Source organism: Suncus etruscus, chromosome 10, assembly GCF_024139225.1.
Source record: "Suncus etruscus isolate mSunEtr1 chromosome 10, mSunEtr1.pri.cur, whole genome shotgun sequence".
Taxonomy (NCBI): domain Eukaryota; kingdom Metazoa; phylum Chordata; class Mammalia; order Eulipotyphla; family Soricidae; genus Suncus; species Suncus etruscus.
The window spans coordinates 37,297,346-37,320,281 of NC_064857.1; the positions used below are offsets into that span (position 1 = coordinate 37,297,346).

General features: G+C 51.2%; 1 protein-coding gene across 7 annotated transcripts; it reads right to left on the reverse strand.

Annotated features, from left to right (window-relative positions):
• Positions 1 to 14,237: 14,237 nt before the first annotated feature.
• Positions 14,238 to 22,725, reverse strand: ENTREP3 (endosomal transmembrane epsin interactor 3). Of its 7 annotated transcripts, none has more exons than XM_049782240.1 (12): positions 22,021 to 22,725; positions 21,770 to 21,826; positions 21,447 to 21,557; positions 21,231 to 21,350; positions 21,003 to 21,110; positions 18,963 to 19,135; positions 18,741 to 18,840; positions 17,548 to 17,617; positions 16,763 to 17,311; positions 15,421 to 15,489; positions 15,050 to 15,303; positions 14,238 to 14,955 (listed from the first exon to the last, which is right to left on the reverse strand). In XM_049782240.1, exons 1-12 carry the CDS (start codon positions 22,243 to 22,245, stop codon positions 14,782 to 14,784), a joined length of 2,010 nt encoding a protein of 669 aa, XP_049638197.1. In that variant the 5' UTR covers positions 22,246 to 22,725; the 3' UTR covers positions 14,238 to 14,781. The 7 variants fall into 7 exon arrangements, with proteins under 7 accessions (XP_049638197.1, XP_049638193.1, XP_049638195.1 ...); XM_049782236.1 differs by having other exon boundaries at positions 18,741 to 18,867; XM_049782238.1 differs by having other exon boundaries at positions 18,963 to 19,138.
• Between the last annotated feature and the right edge of the window lie 211 nt (positions 22,726 to 22,936).

Sequence of the window (22,936 nt, forward strand, 5' to 3'; positions counted from 1 at the left end):
AATATTTGGGAGCCAGAGAGCATGGAAGTAGGGCATTTGCCTTGCATGCAGAAGGACGGTAGTTCAATTCCCGGTATCCCATATGGTCCCCTGAGCCAGCCAGGAGCTATTTCTGAGAATAGAGCCAGGAATAACCCCTGAGTGCTGCTGAGTGTGACCCAAAAGCCTCCCCCCAAAAGAAAATATTTGAGGCCAGAGCGGTGGGCGTCTGCCTTCACACGCTAACCTAGGATAGACTGCAGTTTTGATCTGCCAGCGTCCCATATGGTCCCCCAAGCCAGCAGCAATTTCTGAGTGCATAGCCAGGAGTAATCCCTGAGTGTTGCAAGTCAGCCCCTGAAGCGGTTGACTGATGGAGGGATGGAGGATGAGATCTTTCCCCTCCAGCTCTGAGCTGCATCTGCCACCCTGTTCAGCCGGCGGTTCTGAGGTGAAGCGACGGGTAAACAGCTCGCAGAAGGTCAGGCTTGTGAAAATATCAGCTTTATTTGGAGGACAAGACTGAAACCCAAAGCCTCAGCATCAGTTCCAGCCAAAAAGCCCCTCGCCTTCCACAGACCCTTGCTTTTATCCCCCAGAATCAGGTACCACCCAATGGTGGGATCAGATGCCACCCAATGGTGGGAGCAGAATCAGGTACCACCCTAGGGTGGGAGCAGAATGCCAGGTCACACCCTAGGGTAGGGCACAATCATCGATCAGGGTAGGGTCAATAACATAATAATCCCATAAAAATGTTTACATAGACAACACCTGAGCATCACCAAGTGTGGCCCAAAAGCCAAAAAATTATATATATTTGAAATATATATCTATATAGATTTGAGGGCCAGAGCACAACAAGTAGGGCATATGCCTTGCACGTGGCCAACCAAGGTTTGATCCCAGGCATCCCATATGGTTCCCCAGCACCAGAAATGACCTCTGAACACAGAACCAAGAATAACCCAAGTGCTGTATGGCCCAGAAACAACAAAAGATAAAATAAAATAAGAGGCCCGGGTCAGAAAAAAATACTAGAATGGATAAGGCTCTAGTCCACATGTCCACACCTAGCTCTTGTCCACACATGGCTGACCCACGTTCAATCGCCAGTGTTGCAATACTGCCCTTGATGGGGTTGACTGATGGAGGGATGGAGGATGAGGTCTTTCTCCTCCAGCTCGGAACATGCGTCTGCCCTGTTCAGCCGGCAGTCCTGAGGTGAATGCGGCAGGTAAAAGGCTAGCAAGCAGTCAGGCTTGTGGAAATATCAGCTTTATTCGGAGGACTGCACAGGATCCCCTGAGCACTGTCAAGAATGATCCCTGATCACCACTGATTGTGACCGAAAACAAACCAAAAAATTGTAGGAGTGGGTCTGCAGAGATATCACAGCACATGTCCTACCTGTGTTGGATCCCCACCATCCCAAATGGTCCTCTGAGTCTGCCAGGACTGATTCCTGAGTACAGAGCCAGGGATAAGCTCTGAACATAGCCAGGTGTAGCCCCAAAACAAAACAAAACAAATCAGTTGGGGCCGAAGAGATAGCATGAAGGTAGGGTGTTTGCCTTGCAAGCAGGTTCAAATCCCGGCATCCCATATGGTCCCCGAGCCAGACAGGAGCGATTTCTGAGCATAGAGCCAGGAGGAACCCCTGAGCGTTGCCGGGTGTGACCCCAAAACCAAAAACCAAAACAAACAAACAAACAAAAAAGACAGTTGTAAGTGTCAGAGAAATATTCAAAAGCCTGAGCACAAGTTTCCCAAGTAGAGGTCCAGATTAAATCCCTAAACCACTTGGTTTCTCCGAGCACCTGAAAGCAATCCCTGGGTACAGAGCCAGGAGTAACCCCTGAGCACCATCAGGTGTGAAACAAACAAACAAACAAACAACCAAGGTTGTCAAAATGAGAAGACAGCAAATAAGGTGCTATCCTTGCACTAGGCTGACTCATGTTCAATTCCCAGCACTATCTAGAGTCCTGTGAGCACCACCAGGACTGATCTCTTAGCACAGAGCCAGGAGTGAGTCATGAACACTGCTAGGTGTGGCACAAAACAAAACAAAACAAAACAAAACAAAAAGGTAGCACAGACAGGGGACAGGAGCGATATCATAGTGGCAGTGCATTTGCCTTGCACGCAGCAGACCCAGGACAGATGGTGGTTTGATCCCCGGCATCCCATATGGTCCCTTTTGATCCCTCATATGGTCCCATAGGAGCCTTCCAGGAGTGATTTCTGAGCACAGAGCCAGGAGTAACCCCTGAGCGCCACAGGGTGTGACCCACCCTTCCAAAAAAAAAAAGGTAGCAGAGGCAAACAAAGGAAGCAAGCACCTGACTGTAGTAAGCAAAGTTAAAGAGAGCGAAAAGGGCCCGGAGAGATAGCACAGCTGTGTTTGCCTTGCAAGCAGCTGATCCAAGACCAAAGGTGGTTGGTCTCCCAAAGGTGGTTGGTTCGAATCCTGGTGTCCCATATGATCCCCCCCACCCCACCCGTGCCTGCCAGGAGCTATTTCCGAGCAGACAGCCAGGAGTAACCCCTGAGCACTGCCAGGTGTGGCCCAAAAACAAAAACAAAAACAAAATAAGAGAGCGAAAACAGCAAAGATATACTCCTGCCAGCCCAGGGAACTAGGCCCAAGGCCCAAGGTGAAACAAGAGATGTGTCAGCTTCCTTCCTTCCTTCCTTCCTTCCTTCCTTCCTTCCTTCCTTCCTTCCTTCCTTCCTTCCTTCCTTCCTTCCTTCCTTCCTTCCTTCCTTCCTTTTCTTCCTTCCTTCCTTCCTCCCTCCTTCTTTCTCTCTTTTCTCCCTTCTTTCTTTCCTTTCTCCTTCCCTCCTCCCTTTTTTCTTCCCTCCCCTCCCTCCCTCCCTCCCTCCCTTCCTTCCTTCCTTCCTTCCTTTCTTCCTTCCTTCCTTCCTTCCTTCCTTCCTTCCTTCCTTCCTTCCTTCCTTCCTTCCTTCCTCCCTCCCTCCCTTCCTTTCTCCTTCCCTCCCTTTCTTTCTCCTTTACTCCCTCTTTCTTTCTCTTCTTTCTCCTTTCTTTCTTTCCTTTCTCCTTCCCTCCTCCCTTTTTTCCTTCCCTCCCTCCCTCCCTTCCCTCCTTCCTTCCTTCCTTTGTTCCTTCCTTCCTTCATTCCTTCCTTCTTTTCTTCCTTCCTTCTCTGCCCTATGCAGTGCCGGGAATACAAACGGGGTGAGTTGTGTACAAGGCCAGGACCCTATATGCTGCACAATCCTAGGGATGGTTGGAATTAGAATCATGATCTTGGAAAAAGCTAAATTCACTCAAAACAATCACCTTGGACTGACTTCTTTACAACCTTTGGCTGTAACGGAGGGAAAGAGAGTAAGACTGGGTGGCATTTTCTCCTCACAGTAAATTTGGCTTAGGCATCACTCTGTGGGATGTTTGGTTACACTCTGAGATTTGCTACCCTCTTTCACTTCTTTCCATCTTATTTTCCAGTCTCATGACCTCATAAACACCATTTTCCACCTATATACCGAACACCAGGTGTTGGAGTGGAGTGGCCTCCAAAACAACACCTGGCTATGCTCTGGGGCCCTGCTCTGTAAAGGATCAAACTCAGGTCTTGAGCATGTAAAGCAAGTACTCTTGGCCCTAAAGCTATTCTTCGCCCTCAGGTTAGTTAAAGCCCTAATTCTAGGCTTGGGGATATAGTACATTGAATAGGCTACTTGGCTTGCATGTTGTCAACTTGATTTGATCCCCTGTACCCCATATGGCCCCTCAAGCCCTACTAGGAGATATCCCTAAGGGTAGAGACCCAGAAGTAAGCCCTGAGCATTGCCGGAGGTGACCCAAAAGCAAAACAAATCTTAATTTTATATTTGTAATTTCTTCATCACTTTGGTAGGAAATACACTACACATTGCAATTTTTTTCAACTATTTCACATAGGGAATGCTCTACTGCATTGTGTAAGTAGATTCCATATTTCAAATTAATGTATTTATTTTATATGAAATATTAAGGCACTGTGATTTTTAGATAGTATATTTTATTTATTTATTTATTTTGTTTTTTGGGCCATGCCCAGTGGCACTCAGGAGTCACTCCTGGTTCTGCACCCAGAAATCACTCCTGCAGGCTTGGGGAACCATATGGGATGCCAGGGATCAAACCCAGGTCTGTCCCAGGTCAGCCGCATGCAAGGCAAATACCAATGCTGCTGTGCTTTCGCTCCAATCCCAAGATAAAATATTTTGGGGTTTTTGGGGGTCATACCCAGCAGCGCTCAGGGGTTACTCCTGGCTCTATGCTCAGAAATCACTCCTGGCAAGCTCAGGAGACCATATAGGATGCTGGGATTTGAACCACTGTCCTTCTGCATGCAAGGCAAGTGCCCTACCTCCATGCTATCTCTCCGGCTCTTCCAACATATACATATATATTGGTTTTTGGTTTTTGGGTCATACCCAGCGGTGCTCAGGGGCTACTCCTGGCTGTCTGCTCAGAAATAGCTCCTGGCAGGCACGGGGGACCATATGGGACACCGGGATTCGAACCAACCACCTTTGGTCCTGAATCGGCTGCTTGCAAGGCAAATGCTGCTGTGCTATCTCTCCGGACCCAAGATATATATTTTATATATGCATCCTTATATATGTATTGACATTTTCCTGAATCACTGGGCTTTATTATACAGCATAAGAGTATTGTAAATCCTTTATGCAATATTATATAATAAAGTCCTGTGCTGAAAAGATAGTACAATGAGTAGAGTGCCTATCTTGCACATGGATGGCCCAGGTTCCATACCCAATGCACCATATGGAACCCTGAGACCCAGCAGGCATGATCCCTGACTGCAGAGCCAGGTGTAAGTTCTGAATTTACTAAAAAAAAAATGTATAATAAAGTCCAGCTGATTAATTAATCTGATTTTGACCTCAACTGAGCTTAGAGCTTATTCCTAGATCTGCACTCAGGGATCATATTTGCCCAGGGTCTATTATAGGAGATGACAAGGATCAAACCAGGTTAAACTATATACAAAGCAAGTACTTTATCCACTGTACAATCTTTCTAGCCAGACCTGCTGAGTTATATTTAATTTTATATTTTCCTATATCGTTGAGCAGCACATTTCTTTGGATTTGTTTGCTTGGGGGCCGCACCCGGCAACATTCATGTGTTGGCTCTGCACTCAGAAATCACTCCTGCAGACTGGTGGGACCATTTGGGATGCCAGAGATTGAACCCAGGTTGGCCACATGCAAGGCAAATGCCCTACCGACTGTGCTATTGCTCCAGCCTCAGAGCAGCACATTTAAAAAAAAAAAAATGTTTATGGAGCCGGGAAGGTGGCGCTAGAGGTAAGGTGTCTGCCTTGCAAGCACTAGCGTAGGATGGACCGCGGTTCGATTCCCCAGCGTCCCATATGGTCCCCCCAAGCCAGGGGCAATTTCTGAGTGCATAGCCAGGAGTAACCCCTGAGTGTCAAATGGGTGTGGCCCAAAAACAAACAAAAAAATGTTTACTTAAACGCAATGATTACAAACATTTGTAGCTGTGTTTCAGTTATAAAAAAGAACACCCCCCTTTACTAGGGCAACCTTCCCACCATCTCCCTCCTCCCCCACCTCCTGCCTGTATTCAAGACAGGCATTCTATTTCTCTCACTACCATTGTCATGGGAATTGTCAGTGTAGTTTTTTTTTGTTTTGTTTTTTTTTTGTTTTGTTTTGTTTTGTTTTGGGGCCACACCTGGCAATGCGCTCAGAAATCGCTCCTGGCTTGGGGGGCCATATGGGCCATATGGGCCGGGGGATTAAACTCAGGTCTGTCCTAGGCTAGTGTGGGCAAGGCAGACACTATACTACTTTTGCCACTGCTCTGGCCCCAGTGTAGTTATTTATCTAACTGCACTCACCACTCTTTGTGGTGAGCTTCATATCATGAACCAGTCCTTCCAGCCCTCATCTCTGTGTCTCTTGGCATTATTACAATAATGTCTTTTAGGGCCCGGAGATATAGCACAGTGGCGTTTGCCTTGCAAGCAGCCGATCCAGGACCAAAGGTGGTTGGTTCGAATCCCGGTGTCCCATATGGTCCCCCATGCCTGCCAGGAGCTATTTCTGAGCAGACAGCCAGGAGTCACCCCTGAGCACCGCTGGGTGTGGCCCAAAAACCAAAAACCAAAACAAAACAAAACAATAATGTCTTTTATTTTTCTTAAATCCCACAGATAAGTGAAACTGCTCTCTCTGTCTGTCTCTGTCTGTCTCTGTCTCTATCTCTCTCTGTCTCTCTCTCTCTCTCTCTCTCTGTCTCTCTCATTTCACTCAGATGATAGTTTCCATATCCATCCATGTGTAGGAAAATTTCATGACTTCATTTTTCCTGACAGCTACATAGTGTTCCATTGTGTCTATGTTCCACAGTTTCTTTAACCACTCATCTGTTGTCGGGCACCTGGGTTGTTTCCAGATTCTGGCTATTGTAAATAGAGAGAGCAGCACTTTTTTTGTTTTGTTTTGTTTTGTTTTGTTTTTGGGTCACACCCGGCAGCATTCAGGGGTTCCTCCTGGCTCTACGCTCAGAAATCGCTCCTAGCAGGCTCAGGGGACCATATGGGATGCCGGGATTCAAACCACCAACCTTCTGCACGCAAGGCAAACACCTTACCTCCATGCTATCTCTCCGGCCCCAAGCAGCACATTTTTTTTTTTTTTGTGGTTTTTTTGGGTCACACCCGGCAGCGCTCAGGGGTTATTCCTGGCTCCATGCTCAGAAATTCTCCTGGCAGGCACGGGGGACCATATGGGACACCGGGATTCGAACTGATGACCTCCTGCATGAAAGGCAAACACCTTACCTCCATGCTATCTCTCCGGGCCCCAAGCAGCACATTTTTAAGTCAAGTAGGATGAGAGAAAATTTTAATTTGCGCAGAGCTTTCTTGCTCTGTAGAGCACGTCATGCACGTTTTGTAAAATGTCTTTTCTCTATACCTTTTAGTAATCTGCAACCGCTAAGTCCTCAGTGTGTGTCCTCTGAAGACATTTCCAAAATGCACTTTAGAGGGCGTTGGAAAACTCAAGTCATGGGGGGGAGACTCCTTACGCCTATGCATGCAATGACCACAAGGGGTGACTGAGTCAACACGTATGTGTTCCTTAGTAAGCTTTGCCCAGAGCAGGTTTTTCGTTTGTTTGTTTTGGGAACACAACTGGAGGTGCACAGGGCTTTCTCGTAGCTCTGGGGCTTAGGAATTGCTTCTGGCAGGGTTTGGGGCATTCCAGAAGATCCCACCTGTGCGCAGAGCCAGGAGTAGGAAGCTTGCCTTGCATGTGGCCAATCTGAGTTTGATCCCTGACATCTCGTATGGTCCCCAGAGTTCACCAGGAGTAATTCCTGAATGCAGAGCCAGGAATAAGCCCTGAGCTCTGCAGTGTGGCTCAACACCCCACCCATAATCTTCTCTCTCACACTTCTCCCCCCTCCCCACCGCCCCAGCTGAATCTAAACCCTCTTTGCTCCAAATTGCATTTGCCAATAGGTAATGTTCAACCTTTTATTATTATTATTATTTTTTTGGGGGGGTCACACCCAGTGGTGCTCAGGTGTTACTCAGATGGTCTCAGGGGACCATATGAAATGCCAGGGTTTGAACCCAGGTCAGCCAGCTGCAAGGCAAACTCTACCCGCTATCACTTTGTACTCTCTCAGTAATATTGCTCTGGCCCCTTAGCCCCTACTTCACTTGGCTTTTTTTTTGGGGGGGGGAGGGGGAACATGTGGCAATGTTACATCAGAAGTTACACCTGGTTCTGAGCTCAGAAATCATTCCCTGAAGTTTCAGGGGATCATATGGGATGCAAGAGATGACGGAGAGGTAAGCAAGTGCCCTACCTGCTGTGCTATCACTCCAGACCCTTAACTTGGTTTTGTTGGTGCAAGCCTGGAGATGCACTCAAGAACCATATGTATGGGTCCGGAGAGATAGCACAGCAGCATTTGCCTTGTAAGCAGCCGACTCAGGACCTAAGGTGGTTGGTTCGAATCCCGGTGTCCTATATGATCCCCTGTGCCTGCCAGGAGCTATTTCTGAGCAGACAGCCAGGAGTAACCCCTGAGCACCACCGGGTGTGACCCAAAAAACAAAAAAACAAAACAAAACAAAACAAAAAAGAACCATATGTATGCTTGGATTAAAATCATTGTCTCTGAGCCGGAGAGATAGCACAGCTGTAGGGCTTGCAAGCAGTCAACCCAGGACTGATGGTGGTTCAAATCCCAGCATACCATATGGTCCCTTGTGATACAAGGAACGATTTCTGAGTGCAGAGCCAGGAGTAACCCAAGTGCCACTGGGTGGGACCTGAAAAGAGCAAATAAGCCCAAAACAATAAAAAAAAAAATTGTCTCGGGCCAGAATGATAGCACAGCGGTAGGACATTTGCTTTTCACATGGCCAACCCGGGACAACCTTGGTTCGAGTCCCAGCATCCCATATAGTCCTCGAGCCTGCCAGGAACAATTTCCGAGCACAGAGCCACTAGTAACCCCTGAGCACTGCTGGGTATGGCCACACACACACACACACACACACACACACACACACACACACACACACACACACACACACAAAAGCACCAAAGATGGTCTCAGCTGCAGTCTCATGCAAGGCAAGTGCCTCAACTTCCGTACTATATCTGGCCCTGAATTTGGGGGAGGTGGGCTTGGGCAAAGAGGAAGTTTGTACCACACCTGAAAATGCTCAGGACTTAGTCCTGGCTCTGCATGGAGAAATTATTCCTGGCAGGGCTTGGGTTCATATGAAGTGTCAGAAATCAAACCCAGGCTGCCAAGGATTATCTTTGTACAATGACAGTAATTTCAACCTTCCCTCTAGGCATGTCATAGAGCTATAACTAGTCATTTTCTTTCCCCTTAAATGGAACTCCTTTACCTGTTGGGGTGGGGAAATTCTACCAGCAATGCTCAGGGTTTACTCCTGGCTCTGCACTTAGGGATCACTCCTGGTGAGCTTGGGAAACCATATTATGGTTCTGGGGATTAAACCCGATTGGTCATGTATAAGGCAAGTGCCTTGCACACTGTACTATATCTCTAGCCTAAAACCTACTTCTGATGCCATTTCTTTCAGCCTATCTCTATGGTAGGTGAGGAATTCATCAGATCATGGTTCGTGAATTTGGCAGTGGGGCTCTGGGAAGGTTGGGGTTGTTTGCTCTCTGAACATTCACTCAACAAGATCAGCAAACTGTGTTTGTGAAAATGCTCCTTGTGACAGGAAGCTGTCATGAAAAAATTGAGATTGGACCAGAGTGATAACACAGAGGTAGGGTGTTTGCCTAAATTCATTCAAAGCAATCACCTGGGACTGACTTGGGCTTGCAACCTCTGGCTGTAACAGAGGGAAAGACAAATAAGACTGGGTGGCATTTTCTCCTCACAGTAAATTTGGCATCACTTTGTGGGATATTTGGTTTAACACTCTGAGATTTGCTACTCTCTTTCACTTCTTCCCATCTTATTTTCCAGTCTCATGACCTCATAAACACCATTTTCAACCTATACACCTAACGGAGTGGGTGGCCTCCAAAACAACACCTGGCTATGCTCTGGGGCCCTGCTCTGTAAAGGATCAAACTCAGGTCTTGAGCATGTAAAGCAAGTACTCTTGGCCCTGAAGCTATTCTTCGCCTTCAGGTTAATTAAAGCCCTAATTCTACAGGCTTGGGGTGATAGATAGTACTTTGGATAGGCTACTTGGCTTGCATATTGTCAACTTGGTTTGATCCCCTGTACCCCATATGGCCCCTCAAGCCCTTCTAGGAGATATCCCCTGAGCGATGCTGGGTGTGGCCCCAAAACAAACACACAAAAATACAAAAAAGTAAAAAAAAATTGAGATCAACTCAATGAAGGCCCTACTCACCTCCTAATGAGTCTTGTTGTTATTTTTTTTTTATTTTTTATATGATTGATTTTTGGGCTACACCTGACGGCTCTCAGGGGTTACTCCTGTATCTGCACTCAGAAATTAACCCTGGCAGACTTGGGGGACCCTATGGGATGCCAGGAATTGAACCCGGGTCCATCCCAGGTTGGCTGCATGCAAGGCAAACGCCCTACTGCTGTTCTATCTCTCCGGCCCTTTTTGCTTATTTTTATGTGCAAACTCGCCTGGCAGCTCCCCCTCAGAATAGGAACTATCCCTCTACACACAATAGATACAAAATTAATTCTTTCGGTTTGACACACAATGAATACAAGATTGATTAATTCTTTTCTTTGTTTTGTTTTGGGCACACCAGTGATGTATAGGGTTTACTCCTGGCTCTGTACTCAGAAATTACTCCTGGCAGCACACATGTGATGCTAGATTGAACTGGGGTAGGACACGTGCCAGGCAAATAAATGCCCTTCATACTATACAATCAGTCTCTCCAGACCCAACATTGAATAATTCTTTTGTTTTGTTTTGTTTTTTGATTTTGGGGCCACATCCGGTGACTCTCAGGGGTTACTCCTGGCTATGTGCTCAGAAATCACTTCTGGCTTAGAGGACTATATGGGACACCGAGGGATTGAACCAGATCTGTCCTGGGTCAGCTGTGTGCAAGGCAAATGCCCTAACACTGCGCTATCACTCCAGCCCCATGATTGAATAATTCTTGTAATGACTCAAGTTGCCACCTTGCAACTCCTAGCTTCAACGTTTCAGCCATCTCCAATCTCAGGGACACTTCCCTCTGTGGGTTGTGAGGCTTCCACCTTGGTAGCAGGTTTGCAATCTAAATCCTGAAAGTCAAATCAGAACTTGCGGGGGTTTTTTTTGGGGGGGGGTTTACACCCCTGCTCAGAAATTGCTCCTGGCAATATGGGATGCCGGGATTCGAATCAACTTCTGTCCTGGATCAGCTGCGTGCAAGGCAAATGCCCTATCACTGTGCTATCTCTCCAGCCCCAGGACTTGTGGGTTTGATGTCCTTCTGGTCTAATAGTCAAATGCGACTATTCTTGCAATCCATCGCAATGATAATAATGACAGACTGACAGGCTGGAGAGATAGCATGGAGGTAGGACAGTTGTCTTGCATGCAGAAGGGCATAGTTCGAATCCCAGCATCCCTGAACCTGTCAGGAGCGATTTCTGAGCTTAGAGCCAGGAGTAACCCCTGAGCGCCGCAGGGTGTGGCCCCAAAACAAAACAATAATAATAATAATAGTAATAATAATGACAGAATGGAGTTCAAACGCAAGGAAGGAAATCCTGTTTCAGATGGTGCCACATCCATGACGTTGCCCATGGGCGCAGTGAAACAGCGGCCCCAACCGGCGGCCAAAGGCTTTGCAGCTACAAAGAGGCGTGGAAGGGAAGGGAGCCACGTGCGCAGCCGCAAAGCCATAACGGGAGTGGGCGGTGCCTATTCGGGAGGCGGGACGGACGCATCCTATTGGTCCTTTCGGAGACGCACTGCTCTCTTGACCAGTCGTGGTCCAGCTCTGGCTCGAGCATCTTTAAGCATCTCTTTGGAAAGCGGGCGCGGGAGGCTTGAGCCGCGCATGCGCCTGTCTTCCCTAATGGGTGGTGGTAGGGTTTTAGGCCCTGCTGGATACAGCCCACTGAAGCTGTGCAGAGTTCCTTTGGGAGCCTGGGTCTAAGGAACATTCAGTACCCAGAAACTGTCCCTTTGGGAGCCCCCAGCTTCCACACCCACACCTCATCTAAGTCATCCTGGCTGCGGCTCAGCTTTCTCTTGGTCTGGGTTGTTATAATGGTGAATTATTCAAGAAGCCTCATAGCCTGATGCCATCTCTGAGCTGTGCCCTGCGTCCCCGGAGGGCACGATGATGCCTCCACTGTTGAAGAGCCACCAAAGCTGTGGACAGAAACCTGTGCTGCCACTTCTGTAGCTTAACTGTGTTGTGTGTCATCTAACTGTTCAAACCAGTGTGACCACAAAGTTTATTACTGGGGACAAAAGTTTGGCTGGAGTAGAATGGATCATTTTGTTCTAGACTGTAATCTCCTGTTAAGGTGGAAGATTTTTCTTTTGTTGTTTTGTGTGTGTGTGTGTGTGTGTGTGTGTGTGATCGTGATCCCTCCTCGGGATCACTCCTCTTAGGGCAGGGAGAACCCTGTACTCATTCAGGCAAACACCTTCCTGCTGTCCTATGTCTCTCTTCCCACTAGAGATAATTCTAATTGGAAGATAGCCATTAAATTTCAATAAAACCTTGATATCATAGAATTTATTCCCACTTTGTAGAGTGGAGGATATTGCGTGGAGACTTGGGAGAGAAAAGACTGGTTTGGGCCCGGAGAGATAGCACAGCGGCATTTGCCTTGCAAGCAGCCGATCCAGGACCAAAGGTGGTTGGTTCGAATCCCGGTGTCCCATATGGTCCCCCGTGCCTGCCAGGAGCTATTTCTGAGCAGACAGCCAGGAGTAACCCCTGAGTACCACCGGGTGTGGCCCAAAAACCAAAAAAAAAAAAAAGATTGGTTTGACTTAGGTTGTCAGCAAGCCATGGATTACCAGGGGAAGAGGTGTTGGATGAGAGGGGAAAGACAGGAGGACCTCCAGGTTTGTGGAATGTGAGACGGGTAAACTGGGGCTACCCAGCCAATGGGAGTAGGAACAGGTATTGAAGTAGGAATCAATAGCACAAATGAGAAACTGGAGAGATTGGACAGCGGGAAAGGCACTTGCATTGCAGATACAGGTTTAGTCTCTGGCACTGAATAAGATTCCTGGAGCAGTACCAGGAATGACCCCTGATTACAGAGCCAGAAGTAAACCCTTAGCACAACCAGATGTGGCAAAAAAAAAAAAAAAAAAAAAAAGTTTAGCTGGCCCTTGTTCAACATAGCTCCCTAGCTTAGAAGAGGAAACAACACGGGAACATGATGGTGTTGAAAGTAGATTTTGGCTGGGCTATTCTGTAATAAATGGAGAAAACAAAAACAGAAAAGGGCTGTGGAGAGCCAGAGGGGTAAAAGGTGATGCCGAGAGGAGAACATGAAGGAAAATAGAGAGTAAAATGACTTCAAACAGAAAAGAAAAATTCAGGAGAAAGGTGTAGATTCTCTGGGTTGAACCTATCTTAAAGGCCAAGTGAGAGGCAGCTAGAAAGTGGCCACTAAGTACTTTTAGTAGCTCAAAACTTTGTCCATGGGGTTGGAGAAATAGCACAACGGTAGGACATGTGCCTCGCAAGCAGTCAATCCAGGATGGACGGTGGTTCAAATCTCAGCATCCCATATGGTCCTCCAAGCCTGCAGGAGTGATTTCTGAGCGCAGAGGCAGGAGTAACCCCTGAGCGCCAACAGGTGTGACCCAACCCCCCCAAAAAAAACTGTCCAGAGCAGTGCTAGATGGGGGAGGGAGTAATAGAAGAGGAGTGGTTAAGGGGAGACAGGTGGTCAAGAGAAGAAAAGGAAGGGAGAAGAGGTTCTTCTCTGGCATGGAGAGACAGTGTGGAAGCTGGAAATAAAGTATTAAGAAGATTATAATTTCTTTTGTTGGGGCCGGGCGGTGGCACTAGAGGTAAGGTGCCTGCCTTGCCTGCGCTAGCCTTAGATGGACTGCGGTTTGATCCCCCGACATCCCATATGGTCCCCCAAGCGACTTCTGAGCGAATAGCCAGGAGTAACCCCTGAGCATCACCGGGTGTGGCCCAAAAACAAAACAAAACAAAAAAATAATTTCTTTTGTTTGATTTTGGGTCACCCCTGGTGGTGCTCAGGGATTACTCCTGGCTCTGTGCTCAGAAATCACTCCTGACAGGCACGGGGGACCATATGGGCATCCGTCCTGGGTCAGCGGCTTGCAAGGCAAATGCCCTACCATTATGCTATCTCTCCAGCCCCAGATTATAATTTGTGTGTGTGTAGCAGGCCACACTCAGTGATGCTCAGGGGTCACTCCCGGCTCTGTGCTAAAATATCACTTCTGCCAGGCTCAGGGAACCATGTATGGTGCCAGGGATTAAACCAGAGTCGGTCATGTGCAATGCAAGTGCTTTACCTTTTGTACTATCACTCCAGTCCCTTGTCTTCTATTTGATTTTTGGGACTCACCCTGTGATTTTCAGAGATCATTCTGGGTGGTGCTTTGGGGACTGTATATGGTGCCAGGAATCGAACTGGGGTCAGCAGCAAGAAAAGCAAGTACCTTAATCCCTCTATTAACTTTCCAGCCCTTCCTAGGTCATTTAAAATAAAAAAGGCTTTAGCAGAGAAGTGGGAGACTTGAAATTTATTGAAGGCGTACTAGTATTTCAGAGCTTTACAAACAGGTGTCTTCACAATGTTTTACAGATCAGGCAGTTGAGGTTAAATAACTTGCTCAGGTCATGCAGCTAGAGGTGGCAGAGCTGAGGGTCCACCAAGGCTTTTGATGCTGCCAGCCTCACCAGCCCACCCCACAGGCACTGCCCTCTGGGCCTTATCACCAGGACGTAGCTTTGCCCTGGTCAGGAATCAGTGGGTTCCTTCCACACTGGGGAAGCCAGACCTTATTCCTTTTCCTCCTCGAATGCTGTAAGCATAGGGGTCCATCTATGGCCTGAATACCCAGGCACCCCCACAACAGCAGTGTCCCTGGTCTGGAGGGGCAGAGCCAAGCAGCAAGATCCCCTGAGGTAAGGGGATAGGAGGGGGTTATTCAGCAGGCTTTATTTTTTTTTTATTTTTTTTTTTTTTGCGTTGGCCAATGCTAAGGGACCTTGGGGGCTGTGCTGGTCCCAACCAGCTGGGTCCTGTGTCCTGCCCACCTAGCCAAGCAGTTAAAGCCTGGTCTCCCGGCTGCCCCCATTAAGGCTAAGGCTGTGTGGCCGGGCCCCACGCTCTAGCCTACGGCCAGAGAGAAGGCGTCGCAAGGAGGAGCCAGAGCTCAGATCCCCACAGCTTCGAAGGTGGAGGCTCTCTCTGCCTGGCCGGCCCCAAGGGCTCCGGGGCACCTAGGGGAGGACAGAAGGGAACATCAGATCAGCGTGGGGCAAGCCAAAACTTGAGACCCTCCCAGTGGACTTCTTGTGCTCCTCCTGCTTCTACCTGCTTGTGCCCATGGACTGGACTTCCACTGGGTTCTGGGGTCCTCCTGGACATCTGAAGAAATCGAGTGACCAAGCCCCGGCCTGGCCAGTTGCCTTTCAGGTCCCCCAGAGAGTGCGCTGGGGCAGGACCTGAGGGCAGCGGAACCTTCTGGAAAGTGGGTACAGGGCGCCGTTTCTCGGCTGAGCGGGCACGTAGCAGCTTAGGGGAAGGGCAGCGGGCTAGACGGAAGAGGCATGCTTCAGAGCACAGCCCTGGAGGGAGAGAGTCAGGAGGGGATGGCCATGGCAGGGAGGACTAGCAATACCCCTCCCACCCCACCCCACACACATTCTGTCACTCCCCTGGTAGCACCTTGGGGGATGTCTGACCTGTACCTGCAGAGGACACGGAAGGAGCTTCTTCCTCAAGCACTTTGGTATAAAGGTCCCTGAAGTCAGCTGAGAGGAGAGAGAGGAGGCCCTCAGTGAACATAAGGAGGATTCATATGCATTCACTTCTGAATCTCAAACCCACCTCCAGCCTGGAAGGGATCAGGTCTGCCCACAGAGGCCAGTGGCTAAATGGTACCTTCCCCCACTCCCTCTAACATAGGAACTGAGGCAGTCTGGCAGATATGTTTCCTTGTTGGCCTCAGATGGGTAAGAAGAGCTTAGCTTGTTTTGTTTTGTTTTGGGTTATTTGGGGGGGGGCACACCTGGCGACGCTCAGGGGTTACTCCTGGCTCTGCACTCAGAAATCAGAAATCGGGCCCGGAGAGATAGCACAGCAGCGTTTGCCTTGCAAGCAGCTGATCCAGGACCAAAGGTAGTTGGTTCGAATCCCCGCGTCCCATATGGACCCCCGTGCCTGCCAGGAGCTATTTCTGAGCAGACAGCCAGGAGTAACCCCTGAGCAATGCCGGGTGTGGCCCAAAAACCAAAAAAAAAAAAAAAAAGAAATCAGAAATCGCTCCTAGCAGGCTCGGGGGACCATATGGGATGCCAGAATCAAACCCGGGTCCATTGGTCGGCTGCATGCAAGGCGAATGCCCTACAGCTGTGCTAATGCTCTGTCTCAAGCTGAGCATTTTCTGGACTGACCTACTGTCCCTTTGGCAGCAGGTCCTACCAGTACTGGGGTACTGATGGGGATGGGGATGGTTGGATCTCCATGTTTAAGGGGAGAAATCATGGCTTATGGAGAAGGTAACTGGCCTGAACTGGGAGCTGTGGAAGAGGGTTTTCAAAAAGCAAACATTGGGGCTGGGGAGCGAGCTCAAAGGACTAGAGCATATGCCTAGCCTGCACAGGGCCCAGGGTTTGACTCCTGGCACTGCATGGACTCGCAAGACATAATATATGGCCTTGGTGGTTCCCGGCAGAGATCCTCTCTCAGATTTGTTTTTCAGGCAACACCAGGTGGTGCTCAGGGCTTCCTTGGCTCTGTGCTCACCAATCAGTCAGGGAGGGGGCTCAGGGAACCTGATGGGGTGCTAAGGATCCAACCTGAGTTGTCCACATACAAGACAAGAACTTGGGCCTATCCTAGCTCTCCATCTCCCCTGCAAATTCCCAAACAACAGACTCCTGTTAGCTACTCCTCCTGGCTAGGTTTCTAGCTTGTGAGGAGGATTCAGGAACTACTCAATTTTCCTTCTCAGGGACCCCAACAGTCCCCTATAATCTTGGGGTCCTGCTGCTGCCTCCTGGGCTACGGGGAGAGGGGGCTCACCGTGGTCGCTGGACGTGGCAATGCCTGGGTCACTGTGCCACCGGGGCAGCAGCAGAGGAGACGGGGGAGCCGAATGAGGAGGCCGGAGTCCCGGTGGGGTAAGGGAACCTGAGCTGTCGCTGAAGCGGCGTGGGGGACCCCCACGGGCGGGAGGGGCAGCCGCTGGGCGCCCACCTCCCCGGGGAGCCCTTCGCCTCAGCTCGGGGAAGCAGGGGCCCACCCAGGGCGGCCAGCCTTCTAGGCGGTGGCAGCTGCGGGCAGCGGTGGGAGCCCCTAAAGGCGGCGGTGCCTCCGGGGCGGAGCAGGAGTAGGAGCGTGCGGCCCTCGGGGGCCGTTGGGGCACAGGGCTGTCCTCGAAGGGACCCCGCAAGCCGCAGTCCAGGCTAAGGCAGTAGCCGGCCCGGCTGCGTTGAATGGAGCGGAAGAGCACGTAGTCCACGGAGCGTACAGAGCCCTGCAGCTCCAGCAGGCAAGAGTCTTCAGATGGGCTGGAGCCTCCGGGGAGGTCACCGATGGCCGACAGCACCAGAGACCCGCTGTCCATGGACACTGTGGGCAGCAGGGGGCGTGAGGAAGCAACAGCCTGGCTCTGTCCGTCATCCTAGCCTGGTCCTCCCACTGGTCCCCACCCTGTCTGTCCCCTGACAGAGGCAGCTGAGTCCTGGCTACAGAAGCCCCATCCATCCCTCCTGGTCCCTACATCATCGTCATCTCATATTCCTCTAGGTCCAGAACCCCCTGGCTCAGATCTCCCCAATCCCAGGGTTGACAGTCCCCCAGCTCACCATCTACAATGGAAGCCACACGCTCACAGATGCAGGAACCGTCATGAAGCTGAGGATCAAACAGAGTGGCCTGCAAAAGGCGAGGGGTTCAAGAGCCAACCCCGGAGGACTCCCCAACACCTCCATGCACACACACACACACACACACACACACACACACACACACACACACACAGAGTTCTAGTTTTTTGTTTTGTTTTGTTTTTGGGCCACACCCGGCGGTGCTCAGGGGTTACTCCTGGCTGTCTGCTCAGAAATAGCTCCTGGCAGGCACGGGGGACCATATGGGACACCGAGATTCGAACCAACCACCTTTGGTCCTGGATTGGCTGCTTGCAAGGCAAACATGCTGTGCTATCTCTCCGGGCCCAGAGTTCTAGTTTTGTCTCTGGTAGAAGTCACTCCCTTGGGCCCCAGTTTCTCCAACTCTAAATTAGGATATAGAGTGATGGATGGATGGTCCACCTGGTAGGGCCTTTGCTTTACAGGTGGTTGACCTCAGTTCAATCCCTGGCCTCTCCCATGGTCTCCTGAGGCCACCAGGAGGATTCCTGAATGCTGAGTCATGAGTAAGCCCTGAGGCTGCTGGGTGTGGCCCCCAAATAAAAAATAAAAATAAAACCCTCCTCCAGGAATCCTAGTTCCTACCCTCAGCCTTCACAGGCTCTAGGAAAGATCAGAGCTAAAAGTCTGTGCGCTGGGGCCAGTGAGGTGGCGCTAGAAGTAAGATGTCTGCCTTGCAAGCGCTAGCCAAGGAAGGACCACTGTTTGATCCCCTGGCGTCCCATATGGTCCCCCCAAGCCAGGGGCAATTTCTGAGAGCTTAGCCAGGATTAACCCCTGAGCATCAAATGGGTGTGGCCGAAAAAACAAAAACAAAAAAGTCTGTGCTGCTGGCACTAGGAACAAGAGCTGATTTTTTATGTTTGTTTGTCTGGGCCACACCCAGCAGCACTCAGGAGTTACTCCTGGCTCTGCACTCAGTAATCACTCATGGCAGGCTCAGGGGACCACATGGAATGCCGAAATTCAAACACAGGTCTATCCTGTGTCCACTATGTGCAAGGCAACACCCTACCTATCTCTCTGGCCCCAAGAACTGACTATTGATCTTTTGTCCTGTGACTGTCAATCACTCAGCTTTTCTGGCTTCACCCACCAGGATTCCCAGAGCCCAAGCTTTGCTGGCTCACCTGGCTGTCTCCTCGGAGCCCCATAACAGCTTCATAGGAAGGAGGGCAATCGGTAGGGTACAAGGGCACTGGGCTGTCCATGGATCCATTGTAGGTGATGCTGTGGACATGAGGGAGGGAGCAAAGCCTGGAAAAGAAGGAACTCCTCCTATGCACAGATGCCCTCCTAAACTCCCAAACAACTGACCCTGGGGCCAGTTCACAATCTCAGCCAAGTCTCACCTCTGAGCATCGGTCTCTGAACTGCAGGTGTACTCCGGTGGATAGTAGGGCGGTGGGGGCACAGGTGGGACAAATTCCTCCAAATCCAGCATGGTGTGCAGGAGAGGGGCTGGGGGCGGTGAAGTACAGCTCAGAGGCCCCAGGGGGCCCGAGACAGAGCGCTCCGGTGTGAGCTGCTGAGAGCCGGTGAGAGCAAGGTGGTCAGTGAGGAGACTGCAACTCTTTTTTTTGTTTGTTTGTTTGTTTTTGGGTCACACCCATTTGATGCTCAGGGTTTACTCCTGGCTTTGCGCTCAGAAATCGCTCCTGGCTTGGGGGGACCATATGGGACGCCGGGTGATTGAACCACAGTCCATCCTACACTAGCGCTTGCAAGGCAGACACCTTACCTCTAGCGCCACCTTCCCGGCCCCGACTGCAACTCTTTTTTTTTTTTTTTTTTTTTTGGTTTTTGGGCCACACCCTGTGACGCTCAGGGGTTACTCCTGGCTATGCGCTCAGAAGTTGCTCCTGGCTTCTTGGGGGACCATATGGGACGCCGGGGGATCGAACCGCGGTCCGTCCTAGGCTAGCGCAGGCAAGGCAGGCACCTTACCTCCAGCGCCACCGCCTGGCTCCCCCGACTGCAACTCTTGACCCAGTGCTCCTCCTTCTAAAAATATCCTAGCTGGTTGACACCCCCCCCACTTCCCAGAACCAGAACCAGCACCTCTTTTTTTTTGTTTTTGAGTCACAACTGGCAGTGCTCAGTGTGTGACTGCGCTCAGAAATCACTCCTGGCAGGCATGGGGGACCATATGGGATGAACCACCATCTATTCAAATCAGTTGCATGCAAGGCAAATGCCCTCCCACTGTGCTATCTCCCCAACCCCCACCAGCACCCTTTCTATGCTCAGCCCAACACAGGACCTCTGCCTATGAATAAATAGTTACTAACTTCTTATCTATGTCCAGATCCTTACCTGTCCTTTGACATATCAGACATCAACCCTTTAGTCACATCCTTATCTAAAAGCTACTTGTTTTGTATTTTATCTTGTTTTGGTTTTTGGAGGGAGGGGTCCATACTGAGCTGCACTCAGGGCTTATTTTGGCTTTGCACTCAGGAATTACTACCAGAGGGCTTGGGGACCATATGGAATAGGAGGCAAAGAACTTGAGTTGGACTTGTGCAAAGCAAGTGCCCTACCCACTGTACTATCACTGTGGCCTCTGTTTTCATTTATTTTTGGTTTTGTTTTGTTTTGTTTTTAATTGAGTAGGAAGGCACACACCCGGCTGTGCACAAAGCTTATTCCTGGCAATGCTCAGGGAACCCTATCTTGTCAAACCTGGGTAGGCCATGCACAGGGCAAGCACCTTTCCCACTATCCTGTCTCTCATGCCCTAAAACCTTCTTGAGTCCTTGGCTCTACCCAACCCAACCTCTACTTCACTATTTTTTTTTTTTTGTGGCCACACCCGGTGAAGCTCAGGGTTTACTCCTGGCTATGTACTCAGAAATTGCTCCTGGTTTGGGGGACCATATGGGACGCCAGTGGATCGAACCGTGGTCCATCCTAAGCTAACAAGTACAAGGCAGATGCCTTACGGTCTGCGCCACCACTCTGGCCCCTTCTTTTTTGTTTGTTTGTTTGTTTGTTTGCTTGCTTGCTTTTGGGCCACACCCGGTGACACACAGGGGTTACTTTTGGCTATGCACTCAGCAATCTCTCCTGGCTTGAGGAACCATATGGGACACCAGGGGAATGGAACCTCGGTCCATCCTAGGTTAGCGCATGCAAGGCAAATGCCCTACCACTTGTACCACCGCTCTAGCCCCTTTCTAGTCTACTTTTTATGTCCCTTCTCCTGGTCCCAGACTGACTTTCCATCAGTCTCACCCTCCCTGGGAACCCTAATATCCCCTGAGATCAAATACTTTCAACAGATGACCCACATGCCCTAGGACCAGTGACCTCTGGTGAGGGCACTTCATGCCCAGTTCAGCACATACATGCCCGTGGGGCCCTGTCTCAGGGGCCCCCTCGCAGCTCACCGTGTGCACAAGGTCCAGGGAGAAGATCTGGATGCAGCAGATGATGGCTGAGAGGGTACAGATGATGGCCGCACAGACAGTGAGCCCACAGACGCTGAAGAGGAGGTTCTGTTATGGGAGGTGAGGAGAGAGGGGGTGTGATTGGGGTACAGGGGGACAAATCCCATCTAGGCCTATGAGGGTCCCAGTGGCATGAGGGGTGCTCTGGCCATGAGGTCTCCTACTCACCTTGAGGGCCCCACGGGCTTCTTCACAGGTAGAGTTGGGGGCAACTTGGAGTTCCTGGCCCGAGTCCGGGCAGGGTCGCAGGAGGGGGATGGAGGGGCAGCATACACAAACTTTACCTTCCTGGGTACAAGTGGGGAAGCTGAGTCAGGATGAGCATTGGTGGGGGGAGGGGGAGCTCTCCTCCCTCCCACTGCCCCAGCTCTTTCTGGCTCTTACCACGGAACATTCTCGAAAGTCTCGGGCCAGCTGAGCATTCTTACAGGAGAGGACAGAGCCCGCCATGCTTAGCATGACACAGAGCACCGACAGCAAGGAGAAGAAGGAGATCTGGGGGCAGGACAGGGCGAAGACTTAGGTCTGAGTCCCTCGGGAGGGCCCCTTTGCCACTGATGGAGCCGTGGCTGTCCCCTCAGACTCTTGTTGCCTGGCTGGCATAAACTGTCAAAGGAGGAAAGTCCCTTTTTGTGGGGGGGGGTGCAAGCAGGCACCCCCTAAGGGGCTATGCAGTACCTGCCAGTGCACCAGACCTTGGCACCTACCACAAGAGTAAACGGCCGCTTCCAAGACACGATGCCAACCATCCCAGAGAACGCCAGCTGGGGACAGAGAAGTAACGAACGGTTCAAGCTGGCAGGGGAGGTGCCTGGTGGGCCTCTCCCCAGCAGAGAGCACCCAGCCCTAAGAAGGGGTGGGTAGAGAGGCCAGGTTGCCCACCTTACAGCTGGCACAGAGGGGTGGGGTTGGGCAGCTTCCCACCCCACTTCTGCACCCACCCACCCTCCCCACTCACCGAGAATCCAGCCCAAGACGGGCAGGACCTCTTGATGCTCTCGGTGGTGGTCACGGAGGAGGCCACCATGCTGAAAGTGACCACCAGGATGCCCAGGAGCACCTGGGCCAGCCCCAGAGTGAGCAGAGCCTGCAGCCAGGGTCGGTGGAGGCGGAGGTGGGTCAGGCCCCGGGTGCTGGGCCGGCTGGTGAGCGAGCGGCTGGAGTCACTAGGAGAAGGCATCATGCCTGCCACCCGAGCGCCGGGCCCCTCTGGACCTGGGGCGCATCTCAGAGGCGCCCAGGGCCCCGTCCTTCCTCCTCGCCAGCCCCCATGCTCTAGAGCCCAACCCCCGGCTGGGTCCCTTGGGGCATGGTCCAGGGACGCCAGCTGCGGGGGGGGCCCAGGGAGGGGCGTCACGGAGGGGCCCACCCCACGGAAGGGGCACCACCGTGCCCGCGGCGGAGCTGAGGACGCGGGGGCACCGGCTCATCGCATCTCCCGGGCCCGGAGTGAGCAGAGGGCGGTGGTCAGGCTGCCCAGGGCAGGGCGGGGTAAGGAAAAGGAGGATGCAAGGAAGCCTGGAGCCTGCCGAGGGGTGCAGTGGGGGTCCGAGGAAGCCTGGTGGGGCGAGGTCTCTGCGCCTCCTTCCCCCGGATCGCCGCTGCGCCCTTCCCCACCCGCCCTGGCTCGCCCCGGCTGGCTCGGGCAGCGGCTGGTCCAGCACTGGAGGCGGGGGATGGGAATGGGCTGGTGCGGGAGCAGAGGCGTGGCAGGGCCAGCGCGGTGCACCCCGGGAGCCGTAGTCTCTGGGAGGGGGGGGGGACACCTCTCTGGATGCGGGTCTTCACCCTGCTTCAGCCCCAGCTTCTCCAGGGGAGTGCAGATCCCGCCTGCCACCAGGGCTGCACCCAGACTTCCCCGCATCCACATCATT

Coding starts and splice junctions, on each gene's coding strand:
- ENTREP3 (XM_049782235.1), bottom strand. CDS start 22,245: ATGATGCCTTCTCCTAGTGACTCCAGCCGCTCGCTCACCAGCCGGCCC. Junction 21,827..22,020: donor CGTCTTGGGCTGGATTCTCG/GTGAGTGGGGAG, acceptor CTCTGTCCCCAG/CTGGCGTTCTCTGGGATGGT. Junction 21,351..21,446: donor ACTTTCGAGAATGTTCCGTG/GTAAGAGCCAGA, acceptor ACTTGTACCCAG/GAAGGTAAAGTTTGTGTATG.